Source organism: Mirounga leonina, unplaced genomic scaffold (assembly GCF_011800145.1).
Source record: "Mirounga leonina isolate KUSES-001 unplaced genomic scaffold, KU_Mleo_1.0 Mir_418, whole genome shotgun sequence".
NCBI classification, from domain to species: Eukaryota; Metazoa; Chordata; class Mammalia; order Carnivora; family Phocidae; genus Mirounga; species Mirounga leonina.
Window position 1 is genome coordinate 16,598,246 of NW_023270739.1, and position 20,857 is coordinate 16,619,102.

Genomic DNA, 20,857 nt, shown 5'->3' on the forward strand with positions numbered 1-20,857 from the left:
TTTGAATTAAGCAACCAGCTCAGTTGCTGGGGTCCTGGGGTTCTGACCTCAGCAGTCAAACTGCTGGGGCCACACTGATTGGTTTTGCCAGATAGTCATTTATTGGGTTTGCACGCAGAGATATGATCTTCTTGACTTTATAGATGGTCTAGACTTCTCTTACATAAAATAATGTGTAAATATATTTTCTGATTAAGATGGGTATTTACATAGGGGCTGCACACATTGCTATGTCACAATTATTGAGAATATGGGATGGTGGCCAATACTCTTAACAACCAGTAAGGCAAGATCACCAATCCATCAGAACGGAAGAGGCCAGAGTTGGGACAAGAACACGAGTTTTCCCTTGCTGTTCCCAAAGGTACTACAACTACCTGGATCATCCGCTCCTTCCATAGATGAAACCCATATCAACCCAGGAGCGTGACCACCACAACTTCCCAGCCCTAATCTGGAAAGGAAGCAGAGCAGATATTTTAAAATGCTGTGCCAGGATGCTATGGGCCCATCTGCAGGTCACAATGTATTTAGCTCCTAGGACAAAAGACCGAAAGGAAGAAATGGAGGGAGGTGAAGGAGTAAACAATAGTGGTGAGTTGACCTACTCACACTTCACTCCATTCCCTCACTGAAACTTTCTCTAGAACATCAGAGTGAGAGGAAAGCATCGAGAAGATGGGGAGCTCCTACAAATGTTTCTCAGCTTCCAGATTTTGATGGTCTCCATCAGTTGGAAAGGATGCCATCAGCAAACTCTAAATCTGTAATTTCTCTGTAGTCTTCAATAGCTCTCTGTCACCATGACTATCTGTTTTGGCAGGAGCCCTGGTGCATTCGGCCAGGAGACCGCACCAGAGACCAATGAAGGTCAGGCCCAAGTTGGGTAGCACCCCAGCTCCCAGCCTTTTGTCCTCAGTTCTCTCTAAGCACACAACCCCAGACACATCAATGAGCACTGTGTCACCTCATCATAAGCACTTCAAATTTATTGTACCATTTATTGAATACATTTTCCCTTCCATTGAGAAAACTCATCTGAAAGACTTTATGAAGTCTTACAGTGAATTCAAATGGGAAAAAGGGTACAGATCCACTGGTGTTAAGCAGGATTGTGTGAAATAAACAGCCCTGCTTTGCTTAGAAAAATCTAAGATCAAGAAAAGAGGGGGTTTTCAAGAGAAAGATGGGTTTTCAGGATCTGACTGTGCTGTATTGTACGATGTGTTTTTATTCTGGAAAAAAGAAAGCATTTACCACCTACTATCTTAAACTAAAACGACTGCTTTTGCTAATTTCATAGCTTGCTTTTTTTTGTAAAGTGCAGTGACCAAGCATAGACAATAATGACCAAAAAAAGCTGACTTCAAATGAAATTTTGTATGCAATTTTTAATTAAGCAATCCGTGCAAACATTTTTTTTCTTCTTCAACATCAGGAGGAAAGAAAACGACCACACTTGAGTGCCTGGTGGAAAAACAGAAAACGCTTTCTCATTGCAACCAGATTTCAAAGCAGTAGAGTGTAGGGAGGCAGGGCCCAGGCCCTTAGTATTCCTCAGGATTGCTTGATTGCAAGTCTCGCAAATACGAATCAATTATGTTAGGAGGCACACCTTGCAAGAGGAGCCTGCAGAAGGAAAGGCCACCTAGAGAGGACAAAGAGGAAAAGGCAAAGTCAAAACCGTCTATGTGAAAGATTACTCAAATACTACTTCCTGACTAGCTGCCTAGAAATGTGACTAATTATGTTCCAGTTAGTTACAAAGATTCATTCAGTCCCTCCTTGGAAATCTTCTAGAAGGAAAAGCGAGTTCTCGGCAGACCCATAGCAGTTTTTTGTTCCCTATTATTCAATCTTAGTTGAAATTCCTGACTGGTTGGAAAGCATCTATTGCTCTTGGAGAGATTTTGGGATTCTTCTACAGATGATTTAAGCCTTCTGACTGAATGGCAGATAAATGCAAGTCATGTTATGAATCAGTGGGAAGAGCTGTTTCCTGTTTGTTAATGTTCTTTTTTTTTTTTAAGATTTTATTTATTTTAGAGCATGAGCAGGGGGAGGGGCAGAGGGAGAAAGAATCTAGAGCAGACTCTGCCCTGAGTGTGGAGTTGGACATGGGGCTCAATCTCGCAACCCTGAGATCATGACCTGAACGGAAATCAAGAGTCAGACGCTTAACCAACTGAGCCACTCAGTGCCCCTTGTTAATATTCTTTTTAATTAAGCACAAAGAATTCCTATTCAAGTGCATGAGAGAAGAAAAAAGGGACCACTCCTTTAACTTTACCTATTTATACCCTGTCAAAACTGCAAAAATTGGAAAGATTTTGTTAAAAAGAGTAAAACCCATCCAATACTTTCTGAAGGTGAAACACCTACTAATATTTCAAACTTACCTTCCAGGTTTCTGAATTATATTTAAAAAAATAAAAATACTCCTCACAAGGGAACCCATGAAACCATAAAAATTCATGGTCCTTTAAGGAAGTGTTTCACTACTTGCTAATAAATTCACGTCCAGACAAAAACAGCATGCCATTTGAACATTCTTAAAACTTATTTAATGCAAATTTGGGAAAGTCATTCTCCTTTTTTTTTAAAAAAAAAATATCAAGTCACATGTTGGTAGAAATGATGCCACTTATGTACATGTCCATTCCTTGATGCAAAGCGTTCAGAATGCTTGGGTATCATTTTCATCTACATTAAATGCTTTAATTCATGCTCTACTGCATTCAACAACTTGCTTCATGTCAACAGGAGATTGTTGTGATGAATAAGTACTAGCGGTTAATTCCAAGATACTTAAATACAAATTAAAACTACAAAGTTAGAGATTTTAAATAGTCTATTTTCATTGGATTACATAATGAAAATCATGCCATACTCCACAGGCTTTGTATGGCTTATGACAGTCATAAGCTTCATATGCCAAAACCATATGAAAGCTTACCTTAGATGATAATATACATTCAAAAATCCTTACTGTGCTACCACTAAGGGAAAGAGAGAGAAAGAGAGAGAGAGAGAGAGAAGTTGTAAGCATTAATAAAGTGCTAAAACCAAAGTTGAGTACTTGTTGGATGAAATTATAGTCACAATTATGATGAGGTGATTTCATTAATCCTTAGTCATGTGAAAGATGGAGGAAAATAGAAGCGCATGGAATGAAGGCTGGGATCCAGTCACTTCAAAAGGATCATTAATATGTAAAACATTTATTAATATGCACAACCATTTGGCCTGAACAGGTGGTAAAGCCAATCTGATTGTACAGTGAATATTTATGGTAAGAGCTTCCAAACCATTAGCTTAAAAAAAAAAAAAAACCTACAACATATATATATTATGTTTTTCAACAAAAGAAAAACAGAGACAATAGACAAAGAATTAGTGTACATATATATATGTTGAAATTCTAAAAGGCAAAATTATCAAGTAGATGTAATATTAGACTAGTGTATTTTATAATATTGTATTCTGAACTGATTATATATGACTGATCTAAATAAACATAAGGCTTAAACAAACTTAGACTAGAAAGTGACTATGTATAATCTAAAAAACCTTAAAGAAAGAGCCCTAATTCTGTCATCTTTAGCAAGCTGACATTATCTCTGGGAATTGTAAACTCAGGCATAGATTTACATCATTAGAGTTTACGTCAGGTTGCTTACCCAGGCGCAAAGAACTTCTTAATTCATTCTTCCAAATGGGGGTGCATTATACATATAGGATAGGACTCATTTATTGCTTAATACACTTAGTAATGGGGCCTGAAATTTTCCTTCAAGTTCATAAATATATGAAATAATTTTGATCCTATGAAAATATCCAAAGTGCCCAACAGATAGATGGCTCACAGATATTCTACTAGTAAGTTTTTCATTGGAAATCTTAAATATGAAAGTTTCTAAATATTGGATCCAAAGATTTCCAAATATTTTTATTTGTGTCCTCTCTCCATCCAAAATGTCCGGAACACTTTTTCTACAACTTAGCAATTTAAAAACATTCAGTCTTCTGAATTTTAACATGAACCTAAGGAAACTACAGTGGAAACTATCTTAAAGGAAGATCATATTTCTCTACATTTAAAAAATGAAAATATTAAAGAACTGTCCCTGAGTCCCAAGTTTTAATCATCTGATGTCTACCATGAGATTATCTTCAAATGTAGCTCTCTGGCTTTATTTATGGGGATGTGTGGTATGGTACTTAGTTTTCTGACAAAACATAGTGCCTACATTAATTAATATCCTTGAATAATTTGGCCTTCCTGTTCATGGCATAAATACTGTATGCCATGAGCTGCTAAGAAATACAATGAAAAGCAAATTAAAAAGTAAAGCTTTACATGCAAAGTGCGATTTCATGTAAGAGGAATGGAACAGAAAGTAGAAATATCCAGTGGGATATGAACTTTTAAAACCTGTTGCTGCCCCTCCAGGAAGACTGGTTGTCCAGGGGTATTTATTCCTTGATATATCACTGTAGAATTAGAATATTTGTACCAGTATTTATTTATTCTCAGTTGACATTCTTACCTTTTTTTTTTTTTTCACAGCTTAACTTGATTCAAGTCACCTATTATCAGATAACAATCTGATGATCAACAATCTTGCCTTTACTCTTAGGACCAAAAGTTTTCACCAATACAGCACAGCTGGTACCTTATTATGAACTTACATACTAGTGTACATTACTCGTATTATTAAATGCAATCACTATACAACTTACTATATAATTACTATAAAGGATATATCATCCATATGTACAATATTATTTGCTTCTATGGAGGACCCCAAATGTTGAGCCATTTGTGAAATAATCATTTTATATCATTAGCAACATTTGTTTATTTTCAAAGCATGCAGATGTGGTACTGGGTTTTTGTTGTTGTTCTTTACTGGCTATTGAGACATAAGTACCAACAATACCTTGATAATAATAAAGCTAGGAGTTGAGAAACCAGATATATTTGCAACTGTTAACTTAGCCTGCATTAGAGCTAGTAAACAGCTAAAATAATATTTAAACTTGTAAACACTCAATAGTCACATTTGACATTTTCTAAGAGTATTTTTGTTTTATATTTGAGAAAAAAATTTCCTCTTGTTCAGTTATGAATCTATTATTCTGTATTACTTGAGGATGGACAGAAATCACAGCAGAAAGAATACTGTTTTTTTTTTAAGTTATAAAAAATTTTTTTTCAGGAAGTATCTTTACTGTATTTTATACTAGATTTAGGACTAAAACCTCTTTTTATATTAGTATCTTAAGTATTTATTATGTTTTTTTCTAAATAGATATTTACAAAGTTATCTTTCAGATTTTTGGATCATAATTTCATGACAAAGATGTAGAAAAAATAAAGATTTTGGTTATCACAGAAAGGCAATATAATATAAGAAGAAAAAGAGAAAAGACATTTGGATCATGTCACCCATTATCTCATATAACAGTGACTTTGACATCTGTAGGAGTTCTCACAGTATCCCAAAGTAGGTCTTTTGTTTTTTGTTTTTAATTTTTATTTATTTATTTGACAGAGAGAGACACAGCGAAAGAGGGAACACAAGCAGGGGGAGAGGGAGAGGGAGAAGCAGACTCCCAGCTGAGCAGAGAGCCCGATGCGGGGCTCGATCCCAGGACTCTGGGATCATGACCTGAGCCGAAGGCAGACGCTTAACGACTGAGCCACCCAGGTGCCCCCCAAAGTAGGTTTTGATTGTCAAGAAAAAACTTCAGTATAAAAATTATACTCAATTACTATAAAAACTGATTAAGATGACAGGTATTATTCTGAGACCTTTCTACCACGTAAATCCTTACATGTTTTCTTGGTTTACGTTAGTTGCAACACTTCTAAAAACTAGTATAAATGAAATGCATATCTATAAATGGAAATTCTCTAATGAGATTTTAAAAGCAACTGATTATCATATGGGTATGTTATATTCTATATGTGCAATAGTAAACACTAAATTAGCAAACTGACCCATATATATATTAGAAGTTTCACAGAATAGTAAACTTATTAAAAATAGTATAAATTCCTTAATTGCAGTTTCATTAGATGAGCTTTTGCCCTAGGCTTTTTTCCTAATAAATGGATATCACCAAAGTCATATCCCCCTGACTTTATTCATTCCCACTGTGTTATACACATACTAGCATTCCACTGAAATTAATATTCCTTTAGGTAACAAGAATTGCAAGAGATGAGAATAAGTCTACTTAAATAAATCAGAATGAATGCAGAATAGAATAATGTCTTCTCTCCCAGAATTTTCTCTCCCCTTCCCCCACCACCCCCAGACATTTTAGAAAACAATTTGGATTTTGCAGTAAGGGCAATAATCAAATAATTTTCTTTCATTTTAGTCTATACATGAGATCTTCGATGTCATACCTTTCACCTCCAGTTTGCATTCGATCTCCACCATCCCAAGGTCATTGACTGCTTTGCAGCAGTAAGTGCCTCCATCATAGGGGCTGGGCTTGCGAATCTCCAGAGTACAGACCCCTTGGTTGCTGAACATCCTGTACCTTGGGTCATCCACAATAGCAACTTTGTTTTTCATCCAGGTTATTTTGGGCTGAAGATTGAAGTAAATAGGTCAAAACATATCAGTACCTAGCATAATAACAGACCATTAAAACCAGTGACCAGATTTTAAAGTGTGGCTTAGAAAGAAAGTACATCTAAGAAGAATCCACATCTGCTTGAGCACTGTTTCTTTCAAATTAAATTCTACTTAGTGCTTGGCAAGAAGACAAATGAGCAGTTCTGAAGAAGCAAGCCGGACTTGTTCAGAGGACAGCTCTGGGGCTCTCTTCCCAAACAGATTCAGACCCATTCCAATTTGATCTACAGGTCCCTGAGGTGAGCTCGTCCTGGAGAATGTATATACTGCTGGGTATTTTTCAGAGAATCCCCATAAGGTGTCTTAACTACCTGCTTTTCTTCACTTCCTTTCTCTGACATTCTTTTCTAATTCTTTATGTGCTGCTTATGCCTCCCCACCATTTCATCTCTCTTTCAGTGGAATGGGTCCACGTCAGATAATGCAAGATCAGTAACGACCAGTCAGTCACCCAGGAAGATGACTTTATTCTCGTTGGCCTCTGAATTATATTCGATACCCTTGACCCTCCCCTCCCTTCCCATACTGTCTTCTCCTCCCTTTGGTAAATGCATGCTCTCCACATTCTCTCTTCCACCTCTTACATGCTTTTGCCTTGCTCAGACCCTAGAGACTTGCTTCTCTGTCTCCTTCATACCATCACCTTCCTCCTTCCTCCTTTCAAATGGGACCATTCCCTGAGGCTTACACCTTGGACTTTGGCTTTTCACTCACCACTGTCTTTCCTGGGTGATATTCCTTTCTAGAGCTTTGGCTCCAAGAGGTGGAACATAGCACTCCCATGCCCGGGGCTTCCAAATCAAGAGTCACTGCCCTGGCCTTTCTCCTATAAGCTCTGGTGAACCGCTCCTCTCCCTCCTGGTCATTCCCATTTGGATATACCGATGTCATTTCCAACTAAGTATGAATTCAGGATCTTCCTCTCATCCTTAGTCTACCTTCTCCCTTGACTCTGTTCCTGCTCATGGTATAATGCAGGAAAAATACCACTTTGCAATTTTTCCAAATCCTAGGGCACTTATCCCACAGTGTCACCCAGGAATAGATATCACTATGGGCAACATTCATTAATTCATTGTTCTTTTCAAATGCCAACAAGAAACCTTAAAACCTTTCTGAATCTCTTCAATCAGATGCGATTTCTTCCTTCCTAGTACTCTGTACCCTTATCCCAGCATATTTTAAATTCTGCCTTGTATTATAATATCATCATTATTTGCTTTAATTTGTTTCAGAAAATTTGATGAATTAATATTACCACCTAATTTTTCAGGTGAAACGATATTACTTCCATCTCCTTAGCTCTCAGCTCTTTTAAGACTAGGTGTTTTGGTTTTTCCTTAGTAGGTATCCTTTAGTTAATAAAGAAATATAAGCATGTTTTATTACTGTATTTAAATGGTGGACCTAATTATCCACCAACACTATAACACTGCACCCTTCTTCCTATCCCAGAGAAAGACACAAGAGAACTTGGAAGGTCAGTTTATATTATTACCCACAATAATAATATGTCTAATATAAAAAAGGGAATTTGGGACTAATTCTTAAATTTAACTAATGTGATAAAAAAAAAATGGTACCTTAGGATTTCCTCTCACACTGCAGTTCAGGGTGGCATTGTAACCAGCCACAGCATACGTATTAACCAAAGGCTGAGTAAACATGGGTGCCTCTGTGAAATCAAAATCTTCATACACTGGATTTTTGTAGATTTTACCTTAGAAACAAGCATTAGAAATATACAAATTGGCCTGAGAATATATTATTCTTGGCATACTTTACTCATGATTAAAATTCCCCTGAGCTTAGAAAAACTTGTAAAAACATGGGTGAACACCACCGACATTCATTCTGAAGGGTACAAAGGGACAGCCAATCTCACCTGGGACAGAAAGCTAGTGTGGTCCTCGGTGACTGAAAGAAATATTGAGAAGAATTTGGTGTCTGAGTATTTTGATCAACAGTGTGCTTTAATGTGAAAGCAATGAGCAAGAGCTTTAAAGGAAAGTGGCTTATTTGAAATGAAATTCCTATACCTATGACTTGAGCCATTTCTAGACCCACAGCCCAGAAACTGGAATGAGTTAAAGCTTACATTTTAAAAAAATGTAATATTAAAAATAAAAAAATTTTTATTGGTAAAATGAACATTTTACTCGAAAATTTCTACCACAATTTAAAAATGTGTGTTTATCAGTTTCTGAATTCCCATTCATCACATCTCTTCTTCCAGGCCTCTCCATCTAGTCATGGAAAACTGAGGTTTCCAGATATCCAGTTGTTATATTGTGATTTATAATAAGAAGTAGATATTTGGTCTTCTGGCCACATTTCTGGCACAGAGCTCTCCTAAAATCCTTGAAATTTCCTAAGTGAGGGGAGCTGTAAAGGGGTCTTTTTTACATTAATGAGGTGACCTTTGGACCCAAGGATGGGGATCGGTTGCCAGGGAAACCAACCTTTGATTAGTGGGTTCAAAGGTCCAGCCCCATCCCCAGACCTCCAGGGAGGGGAGAGGGGCTGGAGCTTGCGTTCAATCACAAAGGCCAGTGGTTTAATTAACCGTGCCCATGTACTGAAGCCTTTACTAAAAAAAAAAAAAAAAAAAGGAACCTCCCACCCCCACATACTGGTGAGTGCAGAACCCCCTTTATACCAGTCCGCTGCTAACTCACCATCCTTGGCAATCACAGCACTCTCCTTAGTCATTGTTGCATCCTCACTGAGGCCACACGTGTTCTCAGCAAAGACCCGGAAATAATACTCATTTCCTATGACCAGTTCGGTAATGGTGGCACTGGTTCGGTGATAATGCTCAATGACCGTGAACCATTCCTGTTTGAAAAAAAATTTTTTTTTGAGAAAAATCATCTAAAAATACACAACTAGGGCGCCTGGGTGGCTCAGTTGGTTAAGCGACTGCCTTCGGCTCAGGTCATGATCCTGGAGTCCCTGGATCGAGTCCCACATCGGGCTCCCTGCTCGGCAGGGAGTCTGCTTCTCCCTCTGACCCTCCCCCCTCTCATATGCTCTCTCTCATTCTCTCTCTCAAATAAATAAAATCTTTAAAAAAAAAAAAAAGAACATCTAGATTTCTAAAGAACTTTGCCAGTCAATGCCAAGTAAGGTTTCTAAGATGAACTGGAAGAGAAACTTCTAAAGATAAAGAATGACTGGGTCAAATGGGTGGCTCAGTTGGTTAAGTGTCTGCCTTTGGCTCAGGTCATGAACCCAGGGTCCCAGGATCGAGTCCCACATCAGGCTCCCTGCTCGGCCGGGAGTCTGCTTCTCCCTCTGACCCTCCCCCCTCTCATGTGCTCCCTCTCTCTCATTCTCTCTCTCTCAAAATAAAAATAAAATCTTTAAAAATAAATAAATAAATAAAAATAAAAATACACAACTATTCCCACTGTTGATTAGAAAAAATAACAGGGATGTTTCATTAACTAAAAGAAAAATAGTGCTGATTTTTATATTGAGAGTAGTAATAATGTACATTTAATTTGTTTAATACTTTACAATAAACTTATACTTGACTATGGATAATTTAATCTTCATTTACACATTAGATTCATATATCTGAGATGTCAACTCCTACCTTTATATTTTCTTCATAAGTATATAGGGTCTGTCACCTATCTTTTGTATAACAAAGTCTAATTACAGAATTTTAATTTAAACTTATCTATTCTGAGGAAGAGATGATGTTAAATCACTAGAGAAAAATTAATATCACCCAGTAAATTTGCCTAATATTATTAACGTAGGGTTTTCCAGGTCTTTGCTCAGATAATACCTCCTTCTTAATTGTTTACCCTCCCACCACTCTAGGCTGGTTACACTCTATCACCTTAACTGGGCTAGGTTTTTTTTTTTTTTTTTTTAACAGAACTTGCTACTTTAACTTTTTTTTTAAGATTTTGTTTATTTATTTCACAGAGAGAGATAGCGAGAGCAGGAACACAAGCAGGGGGAGTGGGAGAGGGAGAAGCAGGCTTCCCGCCGAGCAGAGAGCCCGAGGTGGGGCTCGATCCCAGGACCCTGGGATCATGACCTGAGCCGAAGGCAGACGCTTAATGACTGAGCCACCCAGGTGCCCCAGAACTTGCTACTTTAAATTACATTATATATTTAGTATTTTACTTGTTTACTCTCTACCTCCTTCACTGAAATGGACACACCATGATGGTAAAGACAGACTTTTCTTCTCACCCCTGTATCTCCAATGCCTATTATAATACCTGGCACATAATAGGTACTATGCAAAAAATAAATGTTTATTGGATACTTGAATGAATAAATGAGAAGCTAAAACAAGTAATTTTCTTTTCAATTTTTTCCTCACCATACTGAGAAACATAGTGGTCTCAAAGTTTGTCTTGCAACCAGTAAAGAACCATATTGCACCATGTATGTTTAGTACCACTAATTGAGAAAATACGTTTTCTGACAAAAAGTTCATAAAGGAGAAGGATTTTTCCTAGAATTTTTAGGGGCCATCATCTCTGTATTTTGGATATTTTTAAGGCACCAGACAAATGAAGTTATGCCCTCCTTTATTCCCAAAGCACTTTATTCCAACATTTATTCCAACATTTAGTGTCCTTTTCTATCATTTGGTTTTAGGATGTCTTTCTTCTTGCCTAGATTGTGAGTGCGCCTTTCTTTTTTTCCGATCCAGCAGCTAGAACAGTGCTCAACACATAGTAAATGAATGAATAAATTAATGTGTTGCACACATAATGAAAACGATGTTTATGAAATCATGAATGACAATAGGAATTTAAGTGAAGAATAGCACCTGTAGCCACAATGAAACAATGGTGGGTGATCTCCTGGGACTTACACTGGGCAGAGGGAGCATCTTTTGGTCTATAGGTCTGTCCCTGTTGAAATGCAACAGAAACACAGGGGTGCAAGGGTTATGGATCAGCCCCTGTCACCAGGTAGAACTCAGTTACATGAAGCATTGGGAAAGTCCTGGTTCATCTGGACTTGACTGGATATCTCAGAAGACAAACATCAGGCAAGTAAGCTGGGGGTGGAAAAATGGGGGGCGGCGCCAGAAGGACCCTCTATAAGAACCATGGTACCCCTGGATTCACTGCTAATATCTGGGCCAAGATCCAAACAAGAGCCCTTCTTGCTGAGGAAACCCAAAGTGTTCAGATACTTCCCTTGCAAAGCAATCCACTCATCTCGCTCTGAAGCTGTCCAGGTTTAGCAGGAAAATGCTGCTTTAAATGTCAAATCTTACTTAGTCATGTAATACCCACTCAGGAAACAAAACCAAAACCAAAAAGGACATGCTAGAAATAGTTTATGGAAAGGAGAGGCTCGAAGTTCATTCTTGTTACCTAGCCTGCACTTTCCAACCCTCTCCCCTTCATAACTTAGGGCATGAAATTACAATCTGATGTGATTTCATAACCGAAGTTCTTACTGAGATCTACTAGCAAAAATGCCTAAGGATTTCCTATCAGTATGATTAAATATGATGTTTTACTTTTCTTGTGAGAATGAAAAATGGCTCTATGCCGTTGTGTGTCCAAACAGTCATTTATTCATTCATTCACTTACAGGTAGGGCAGTAGTACAGTGATGGATTCTGATGTAGGAACATGTAGACTTTAACATTTAAAATCTGGTGATCTCGGGTGCCTGGGTGGCTCAGTTGGTTAAGCGACTGCCTCCGGCTCAGGTCATGATCCTGGAGTCCCTGGATTGAGTCCCGCATCGGGCTCCCTGCTCGGCAGGGAGTCTGCTTCTCCCTCTGACCCTCCCCCCTCTCATGTGCTCTCTCTCTCTCAGTCTCTCATTCTCTCTCTCAAATAAATAAATAAATAAATAATCTTAAAAATAAATAAATAAATAAATAAAATCTGGTGATCTTGAGCAAGTCATTTTGTCCTTTCTGAGCCTCCGCTTCCTCAGCGATAAAATATAGGTAATAACAATTCATACTCTGACTGGGTTGCTTCTGGAACACACTAAGCTCCTCCCCTCTTCAGGACCTTTGCACATGCTGTTCCCTTTAGAATCTTTCTTTTCTAACTGGTGTCTTTCTGTCCATGCTATCCAACATTTATTTTATAAGGAGAAAGAGTTGCATGGATTAAATTTGAGTTAGAACCCAGAGTGAGTAAATATTTGGTGAACAAATGAATTTATTAAATTCCATTGAGCATTGTGTGCCAGCTGCTTTATATAGTTTTAGCCTCACAATAACCAAGCAAAGTAAGTATTCGTATCCCTATTTTACAGATGAGGAAAATGGAGATCAAAGAAGTTAAATGACTGTCCATGTACACATGCTCTTAAGTGGCAATGCGGGGATTCAAGTCCAATGCCTTTGCCTTTCCATGAGGCCACATTATTTACCCATGCCCCACCCCCATGCATTCCCCACCACAGAGGACCTCATGCCCCACCTTTACCTCTGATAAAATGTGATTTTGCTGCTGCTGAACCAGAGTAAGCCAGACCTTACCATGCTCTTCTTGTCAGCCTTCTGGATCGTGTACCCTGTGATGGCTGCATTTCCATCATCCTTTGGTGGTATCCAAGACAGAGCAACGTTCTCTCCCCACACATCCTCAATCTTCACCAGCTGAGGTGGACGTGGACGGTCTATAAGATGAATTCATGGCATCACTGTGAAATCACCTTCCCTCCCAACCTATACGGTGGTCTCCTCCTTAACAGCAGTTTTGCTTTCTGTGGGCAACTGATGTCCAGAAGCCAGATGCTCCTCCTTCTGACATAGTGTCAGAAGGTCGATGGTAGCCTAACGCTATGTCACAATGCCTGCGTCATTCACCTCACTTCATGTCATCACATAGGCATTTTATCGTCTCACATTACCATCATCAGAAGGGTGAGTATAGTACAATGAGATATTTTGTGAGAGAGACCACATTAACTTTATTACAGTATATGGTTATACTTGATCTGTTTTATTGTTAGTTATTGTTGTTAATCTCTTCCTATGCCTAATTTATAAATTGAATTTATCACAGGTATGGATGTATAAAACAAAATATAGCATATATAGGGTTTGGTACTACCTGTGGTTTCAGACATCTGGGAACGTGTCTCCATCCATAAAGGGGACCGCTGTACCTCATTACAGGAGGATATTTGAAATGTCCTTCCTTCCCTGCATTTCTACCCACATTTCTTTCACCATTCTTAAACATCAGAGAAGTGGAATGCACTCCAGCTAAGTTTATCTGGAAACTCTTGACTTTCATCTTCATGGAATGAAAAGGATTTTGAAAAGGAAATTTAAGTGAAACTTCAAACCTCATTAGCCATCCCTCCAAGGGCAGGCTACTGGCAATGAAGCACAAGGCTACCCTGCCTAATGGGAAATGAAAGCTGACCTCGGACTCCAAATCATAGAGCCCATCTGGGCCAAGCATCTCTGGCTTTTGGTGAGAGGCACGGAGGCCACAGCCTGTGAGTGGGTTCCTCTGTTGTACCCAAAAGACACCTTTAGTAGGCATGAGGAAAACTTGTTTTATCTCTCTGCCAACATAAATTTGGAACTAGTAAAATAACTAGAATGATAATTATTATTTATTTGAGTGTGTAAGCAATGGCCCAGGCACTTAGAACTACCTGATAAAGTAACTACGTGTCAAAGAAAGATTCTTTTGTACGTTTCAGAGGGCAGTGCTCTTCCAGACCCTCCCATGGGGGCTCCCATTACAATGGAGCCCGGCCAGATCCAAGGGCACAGGTAGCCTCAACACTTCTCAACTTAACAATAATCAAGAAGGTTTAGCCAATAGGAAGAGACTACTTAATTTAAAGGGCATGAACTTTTATCCAATCTGCCATAGGAAGTTGCTCCTTTGGTGAGAAAACCCTTAGTATCAGCAAATTTGCTGAAATATAATAATAAAAATGACTGGAAACAAGGCTTCTGTAGCTCTGCTCTTAAATGTATTTCTTGACATGGCAAAAATTATAGCAAGTGAGAGGAGTCCATCTGTTAGCCTCCTCTATTCCCCTAACTCTAGACAGAAGTAAGAACTACACTTATTTATTGTTTGGACAGGTGAGTGAGTATCTAGCCCTACAGGATCAACCATTTTAGTTTAACTGTTTAGGTAATCTTCCTTACACTTAATAAAAACTTTTCATTCTCCATTAAAACTTTATTATTAGCGTATTTTAGGTGTAGTAGGAAACATGTTAAGTTATGTCTAGAATCTACTATGTTTTTTATGCAAGAATTCAAAACAGGAAATACTTCATCACCAAGGAGTTGAGAAACAGAATAAGAGAGAAGTGGATTATAAAGCAGTACAAAGCATTTGCACTAAAAAGTACATACATTAATTTTCTTTAACATGTATGCCCTAAGTCTCCAATGATTAGTCTTTTTAGTCAGTAAAAAATTATTTTAACAAGTCTTACTAATTTATCTATATTTTTTTAATTCTAAAAAAAGAACTTAACAAAAATTCTTACTCTTGCCTTAATGATAAGGACAATTAGTCCAAATAGTGCTTTGACAGAACATTCTAGTTCCCTCTTCCGAACCTACCAACGATCTGGATATCGATTGATGCAGTTTCCACAAATTTTTCCACTTTGACTTGCAGATCATATTTCCCAGAGTGGCTCCTCTCTGCTTTTCTGATAAATATGATTGTATCAGTCTCAGAGTTGCGAATGTTTATTTGATTCTTATCAATTTCTGCACCATCTTTCTTCCAAGTTAATTCTGGTCTTGGTTTTCCCTAAAAAGACAGAAAGAGTAGAGGGGGAGGGAAATCAGATGGTCTTAAGACTTTATTTTCAGCATTACAAAAAATGACAGTTGTGGGGCACCTGGGTGGCTCAGTCATTAAGAGGCTGCCTGTGGCTCAGGTCATTGTCCCAGGGTCCTGGGATCGAGCCCCGCATCGGGCTCCCTGCTCAGCTGGGAGTCTGCTTCTCCCTCTCCCACTCCCCCTGCTTGTGTTCCCTCTCTCGCTGTGTCTCTCTCTGTCAAATAAATAAAATCTTAAAAAAAAAATGACAGTTGCTTACCCCATTCTAGGCAAAGCTGGAGACCGTCTGGTGGTCAGCAACTATGGCAGAAACAGCGGTACTCACATTGCCTGTTGACTGCATTCTTTGTGCAAGGCACTACATTAGGTACATGATGTTTACTATTTCCTTTAATCTTCACATTAAGATAATAAGTATCATTATCCTCATTTTTGGATAAAGGAATTAAATGACTTGCCCAAGGCCTTGTAGCTTAAGGAAGTGCTGGAACCAGGTCTTACAGCCGTGTCTCTCTAGCTCCAAACCTGGTGCAACACAGCATAATGGTTAAGAACATGGGCTCTGGGGCCCTGGAATCTGTATTTGGATGCAGTGACCTCTTAATAGCTGTATGACCTTGGTCAAGTTACTTAACCTCTCTGTGCCTCAATTTCCCAATCTGTAAAATGAGAACAATGATAGCACCTATCTCACAGGATGGTTATAAAGATTGAAGTGACAGAAGCTGGACACACAGGCCCCCAAAATGTGGGAACTGGGATTAGTACCAGCAGTAGACAAGGTGGGAAAACTGGAGGGCAGATTCGGCAGCTCCAGTCCACCCTGAGTGCCTGCCTAGTGCCAGTTCCTGGTTTTAGTTGAGGCTGTGGGGAGAGAGAAGTGGGAGGAACCTTGCCAAGCTATCTCCTTCCTCCTCCACTGTGTTTATACTCGCATCCTCCTTGGCTTTCCTTCTGATTTCACACACTATATGTAGAAGGTAACTGCCTCTTTTAAGCTGTAGGCCCCAAGTGCAATGAGGGTGGTCTGAACTGGCTGTCCTTTAGCTTGCTTGTCATGCATGGTAGCCTGGGTTTGGATGAGCTCTGTGTGTGTGTTCAAATGTGTGCAGAGACCTAAATTTTAATTCTAGAGCCATGCTGTCTGAGATAAGAGCCACAAGCTACATATAGCTATTTAAACTGAAACTCATTTAAATTAAGGAAAATGAAAAATTAATCTTCCCAGTTGCACTGGTTCCAAGTATCACATTTCAAGTGCTCAGTGGTCGTATTTGGCTGGTGGCTACCATATTGGACTTTGATGCTATAAAACATTTCCATCATTGTAGAAAGTTATATTGAAAAGTGCTGTCTAGAGGCATCAAGAGTCCAGCAAGTAATGGGGTGGTGGTGCAGTGTGTGTGTGTGTGTGTGTGTGTGTGTGTGTGTGTGTATGAGGCCAAAATTGATTACTGTAGGTGAAGCCTGGTTAATCTTGTAAACAACAGAGTCTTTTGCTGGAGCGATGTTTAACAATGTTTGCATCTTTTAGTTAGTGGCATCAAGATTTCAACATTCAGTTATCCCTCTTCCTTTGGCTTGGAGTGATTGTGGGAAGTACGTACATGTTGTTTTCCCGAATGTTACACCAAGAGCTTCACTTAAAATGAAGACTAGTTTTATTATAGATGTGCAGGGCCAGAATCTTTAAGCATTTCTTGTTTTGGCATCTCTTTGGTATTTTCTCTCTGCCCAACCTTAGTCCCTGAGCTTCAGACCAGTCCAACCTAGGTGTCATTCACCTCATGCAGAAGGAAAATCTATCAGTTTAATAGATTCCTCAGCAAGCACGAGATTCTTTACTCACTCCCCAAATCTCTTGCATTATTTATCCACTTTTCCTCTGAGGAAATCCTGAATCATGATGAGCTGAAGTGCTAGAGTACCTGTTTCTACTTCTTAAAACACCTCAGCACTGGAAAGAGAAAATAAGTGACCCTAAATTATTACCTGGAAAGGTATAACCAGATTGACAGCTTCTCCAACTCTGCGGATATAAGTTTGCTTCAGGTGCCTTGGGATGCGAATCTTTGGACGCTCTGAATGAGGAGAATAGCATAATTTTGTGATCAGTAGAGTGCACTGGAAATAGCCTTACATAAGCACACTGGCACGATACTCACTGGGATATCCTTGTGCTGACGTCTCTACAGTAAAATCTTAGACGTGCCATTACCAGATAATGTACAGTAACTTTGGTTCCAAACATTTTCTTCAAATAGAAATGTTTTCACAGTTTGACTCAACAGAATCTATGCTTGACCTCCTTGATTTTATGGCAACTTCCTATTTTTATAGTCATTAGAAGTCTAAAGCAACTTTATAGAAAAACACCAAATTTTCTCTTAGGACCTTACATATATTTTTCATAGTTTCTAACAGCAAGTGCACTCTCCAGTGAACACTCCACAAAAGATCAATAGGCAGCACATTAGCTGGTATGACTGCTCATTTTTTCTCACCAGAAAAAAACAAAACAAAAAAAGTTTTTGCACCTAGCACTTGTTATTTAGGTAATTCTGTTGGAACTGGATAGTAACTTTCTCCCTGTGTGGCTATGAGGTACAATAGGTGGCTCTAGCCCACTATGTATTGACATTCTTAATTAAACACCATAAAGATACTAGAACATGTTGTTACAACCCCATCAGAAGCAGGGAGTCAAAGGCTCCGAGGCTCACAGGGATGAAGCAGTTCTCATCATTTGAGTACTTAGTATGTGACAGACGCTGGACTAAATACTTTTCATGAGGGGACTAATTTAAACCTCAAGGCCACCTTGTAGGATAGGTATGGTTTTTCTTCATGATAAAGAAACAGGAGCATAAATTCTTAATCGCAGGAAACAAACTGAGTGTTGTTGGAGTGGGGGTGGGGTGGGAGGGATGGGGTGACTGGGTGATAGACACTGGGGAGGGTATGTGCTCTGGTAAGCACTGTGAATTGTGCAAGACTGTTGAATCTCAGATCTGTACCTCTGAAACAAATAATGCAATATATGTTAAGAAAAAAAAAAAGAAGAAGAAGAAGGTAGCGGGAGGGGAAGAATGAAGCGGGGGAAATCGGAGGGGTAGACGAACCATGAGAGATGATGGACTCTGAAAAACAAACAGGGTTCTAGAGGGGAGGGGGGTGGGAGGATGGGTTAGCCTGGTGGTGGGTATTGAGGAGGGCATATTCTGCATGGAGCACTGGGTGTTATGCACAAACAATGAATCATGGAACACTTCATCTAAAACTAATGATGTAATGTATGGGGATTAACATAAGAATAAAAAAAAGAAAAGAAACAGGAGCATAGGAGGTTAAGTAACTTGCCCTTGGTGACACAGCCAGGATTAGAAGCTAGAGTCAGCCTTGAGTGCTTATGATCAGAAGCATGGACTTCAGATCAGAGATCTGGGTTTGAGTCCTAGATCTGATAGATAGGGGTTCTGGTTTCAGACTCTTCCATAAAATCAGAATGATGAAAGCATCTAATTTGTACGATTGTTGTGAGGATTAAATAAGGTTATCCATGTAAAGCATTTAGCATAATGGCTGAGCATAATAAGTGCTCAATAAACTTTAGGAGATGATGATGATGATTACTGAATGTTGGGGCTGGAAGAGAACTTGGAGATCCCCTAGCTCCCTAACTTTATATATGAGGAAAAAGAAACTCAGCCAGATTCTGTAGTAAACCATTATCATAATAAAAGCTAACACATATAGAGAGCTTATTATGTGGCAAGCATTCTGTTAGGCAGCAAAATGGATCAATGTATTTAATCCTCACAGCCTCTTGATGGGTCAGGTATTATTATTATCTCCATTTTGCAGATGAAAAAATTAAGGCTCAGGAAGATCAAGTCTCTTGCCTGAGGTCACATGGCTAATACCTAATGAAAACAGGATTCAACTTATAAAGGCTGTCTCCAGAATCTACTAAGAAAATGTGCAAGCTTCATGCTTTCTTTCATCCATCCATCCATCCATCCATCCCACAATTCACTTCCGAAAGGTTTCAGGCAGCCACAACATGAGACTGTGGCAGAAGGTGGTCTAGGACCCAGATATCCAGGCCCCCAGTCCAGTGTTCTTTCCCCTGGAGCAGCAACTCTCAAACATTTTGGTCTCAGTATTTTATCACACTCTCAAAAATTAACAAGGACCCCTCGCAAAAAAGCAATTGCTCAGCCATTGTTTATGTGGGCTGTATCTATCAATATTTACCATATTAGAAATTAAAGCAGGACATTTGAAATATTTATTCACTTAAAAATAAAAACACAAATAACATTTTAATGGCATTAGTTTATATTTTAGCAAATCTACTTAATGTCTGACTTAATAGAGGATATCTGGAGTCTCCTATTTGTTCCTGCCTTCAATCTGTTATAATATGTTGTATAGGTTGAAGTCATTTAAATGAAGAAAATCTGGCTTCACACAGCCAGAAGAAATATTTTAATAAACTTTTTAGACAATTTTGGATATTCCTTTTTGCTTCTACACTAAAACATGATAAATTGTAATTTCTTAAAGGTGAGCTGCAATGTGGAATCTGAAACCATTTCAATGAACTCTTCACACCCTGTTACATTAAAATCCGCTGGTCTAGCTTACATTTTTAATATATATTTTACCCATGCATATTTTTTTTTAATTTATTTATTTGAGAGAGAGAAAGAGATAGAGAGCATGAGAGGAGGGAGGTTCAGAGAGAGAAGCAGACTCCCTGCCGAGCAGGGAGAGCGATGCGGGGCTCGATCCCGGGACTCCAGGATCATGACCTGAGCTGAAGGCAGTCGCTTAACGAACTGAGCCACCCAGGCACCCTACCCATGCATATTTTTAACATGTATTTGTCATTTGGAAAATATTACTTCGCCAAATTATGTAGATCTTCCAAATGTTGACACATTCCATTATTCATTATCAAAAAATTACATTCATTAATACCACTGCCTACTTAATGAGAATAGTTATAAGTGTTGAGAGCTGTCAAGTCCATGGGGGTGGATATAAGTTTTCCAAAATTCTAACTTTTGCTTGAAAGCTCACATTTTTTTTTCATTGAAATGCTGACAGCAAATACTATAAGTTGTTTTCTTTGAAGTGGCAGGCTTATTGTTTTCATATTCTACAAAATGCCTGCCAAATAGCCATTTTTTTCAAGTAAAAATGGAAGTTTCTGAAGAAGGTCACTAGTTCAGCCTCTCACTCAGTTGCACAAGTGCTATTTCTAGAAACAACCACTGCACTGCAGTATGCAGTGTAAGGCCTCTTACTTTGCAGTTCATTGCCACATAGACATAGGAAAAATGTGTACTCAAGGACCAAGGTTTAATAAAATTAATAATGTTTATGCTTCATCAAGAACATGCC

General features: G+C 38.7%; 1 protein-coding gene across 10 annotated transcripts in view; it reads right to left on the reverse strand.

Moving 5' to 3' along the window:
- Positions 1–1,371: 1,371 nt before the first annotated feature.
- MYBPC1 (myosin binding protein C1) overlaps positions 1,372–20,857 on the reverse strand; it is an 88,505-nt gene continuing 69,019 nt past the window's right edge. For 4 of the 10 annotated variants that reach the window (XM_034987734.1, XM_034987740.1, XM_034987738.1 and 1 more), the window contains 9 exons: positions 17,438–17,526; positions 15,217–15,412; positions 13,150–13,289; positions 9,335–9,494; positions 8,240–8,376; positions 6,422–6,608; positions 4,427–4,494; positions 2,957–2,999; positions 1,372–1,648 (listed from right to left, as the gene is read on the reverse strand). In XM_034987734.1, coding sequence (XP_034843625.1) covers positions 2,994–2,999; positions 4,427–4,494; positions 6,422–6,608; positions 8,240–8,376; positions 9,335–9,494; positions 13,150–13,289; positions 15,217–15,412; positions 17,438–17,526 — 983 coding nt within the window. In that variant the 3' untranslated portion in view covers positions 1,372–1,648; positions 2,957–2,993. The remainder of the gene's footprint in view (positions 1,649–2,956; positions 3,000–4,426; positions 4,495–6,421; positions 6,609–8,239; positions 8,377–9,334; positions 9,495–13,149; positions 13,290–15,216; positions 15,413–17,437; positions 17,527–20,857) is intronic. The other 6 variants (XM_034987733.1, XM_034987737.1, XM_034987736.1 and 3 more) reach the window with 3 other exon arrangements.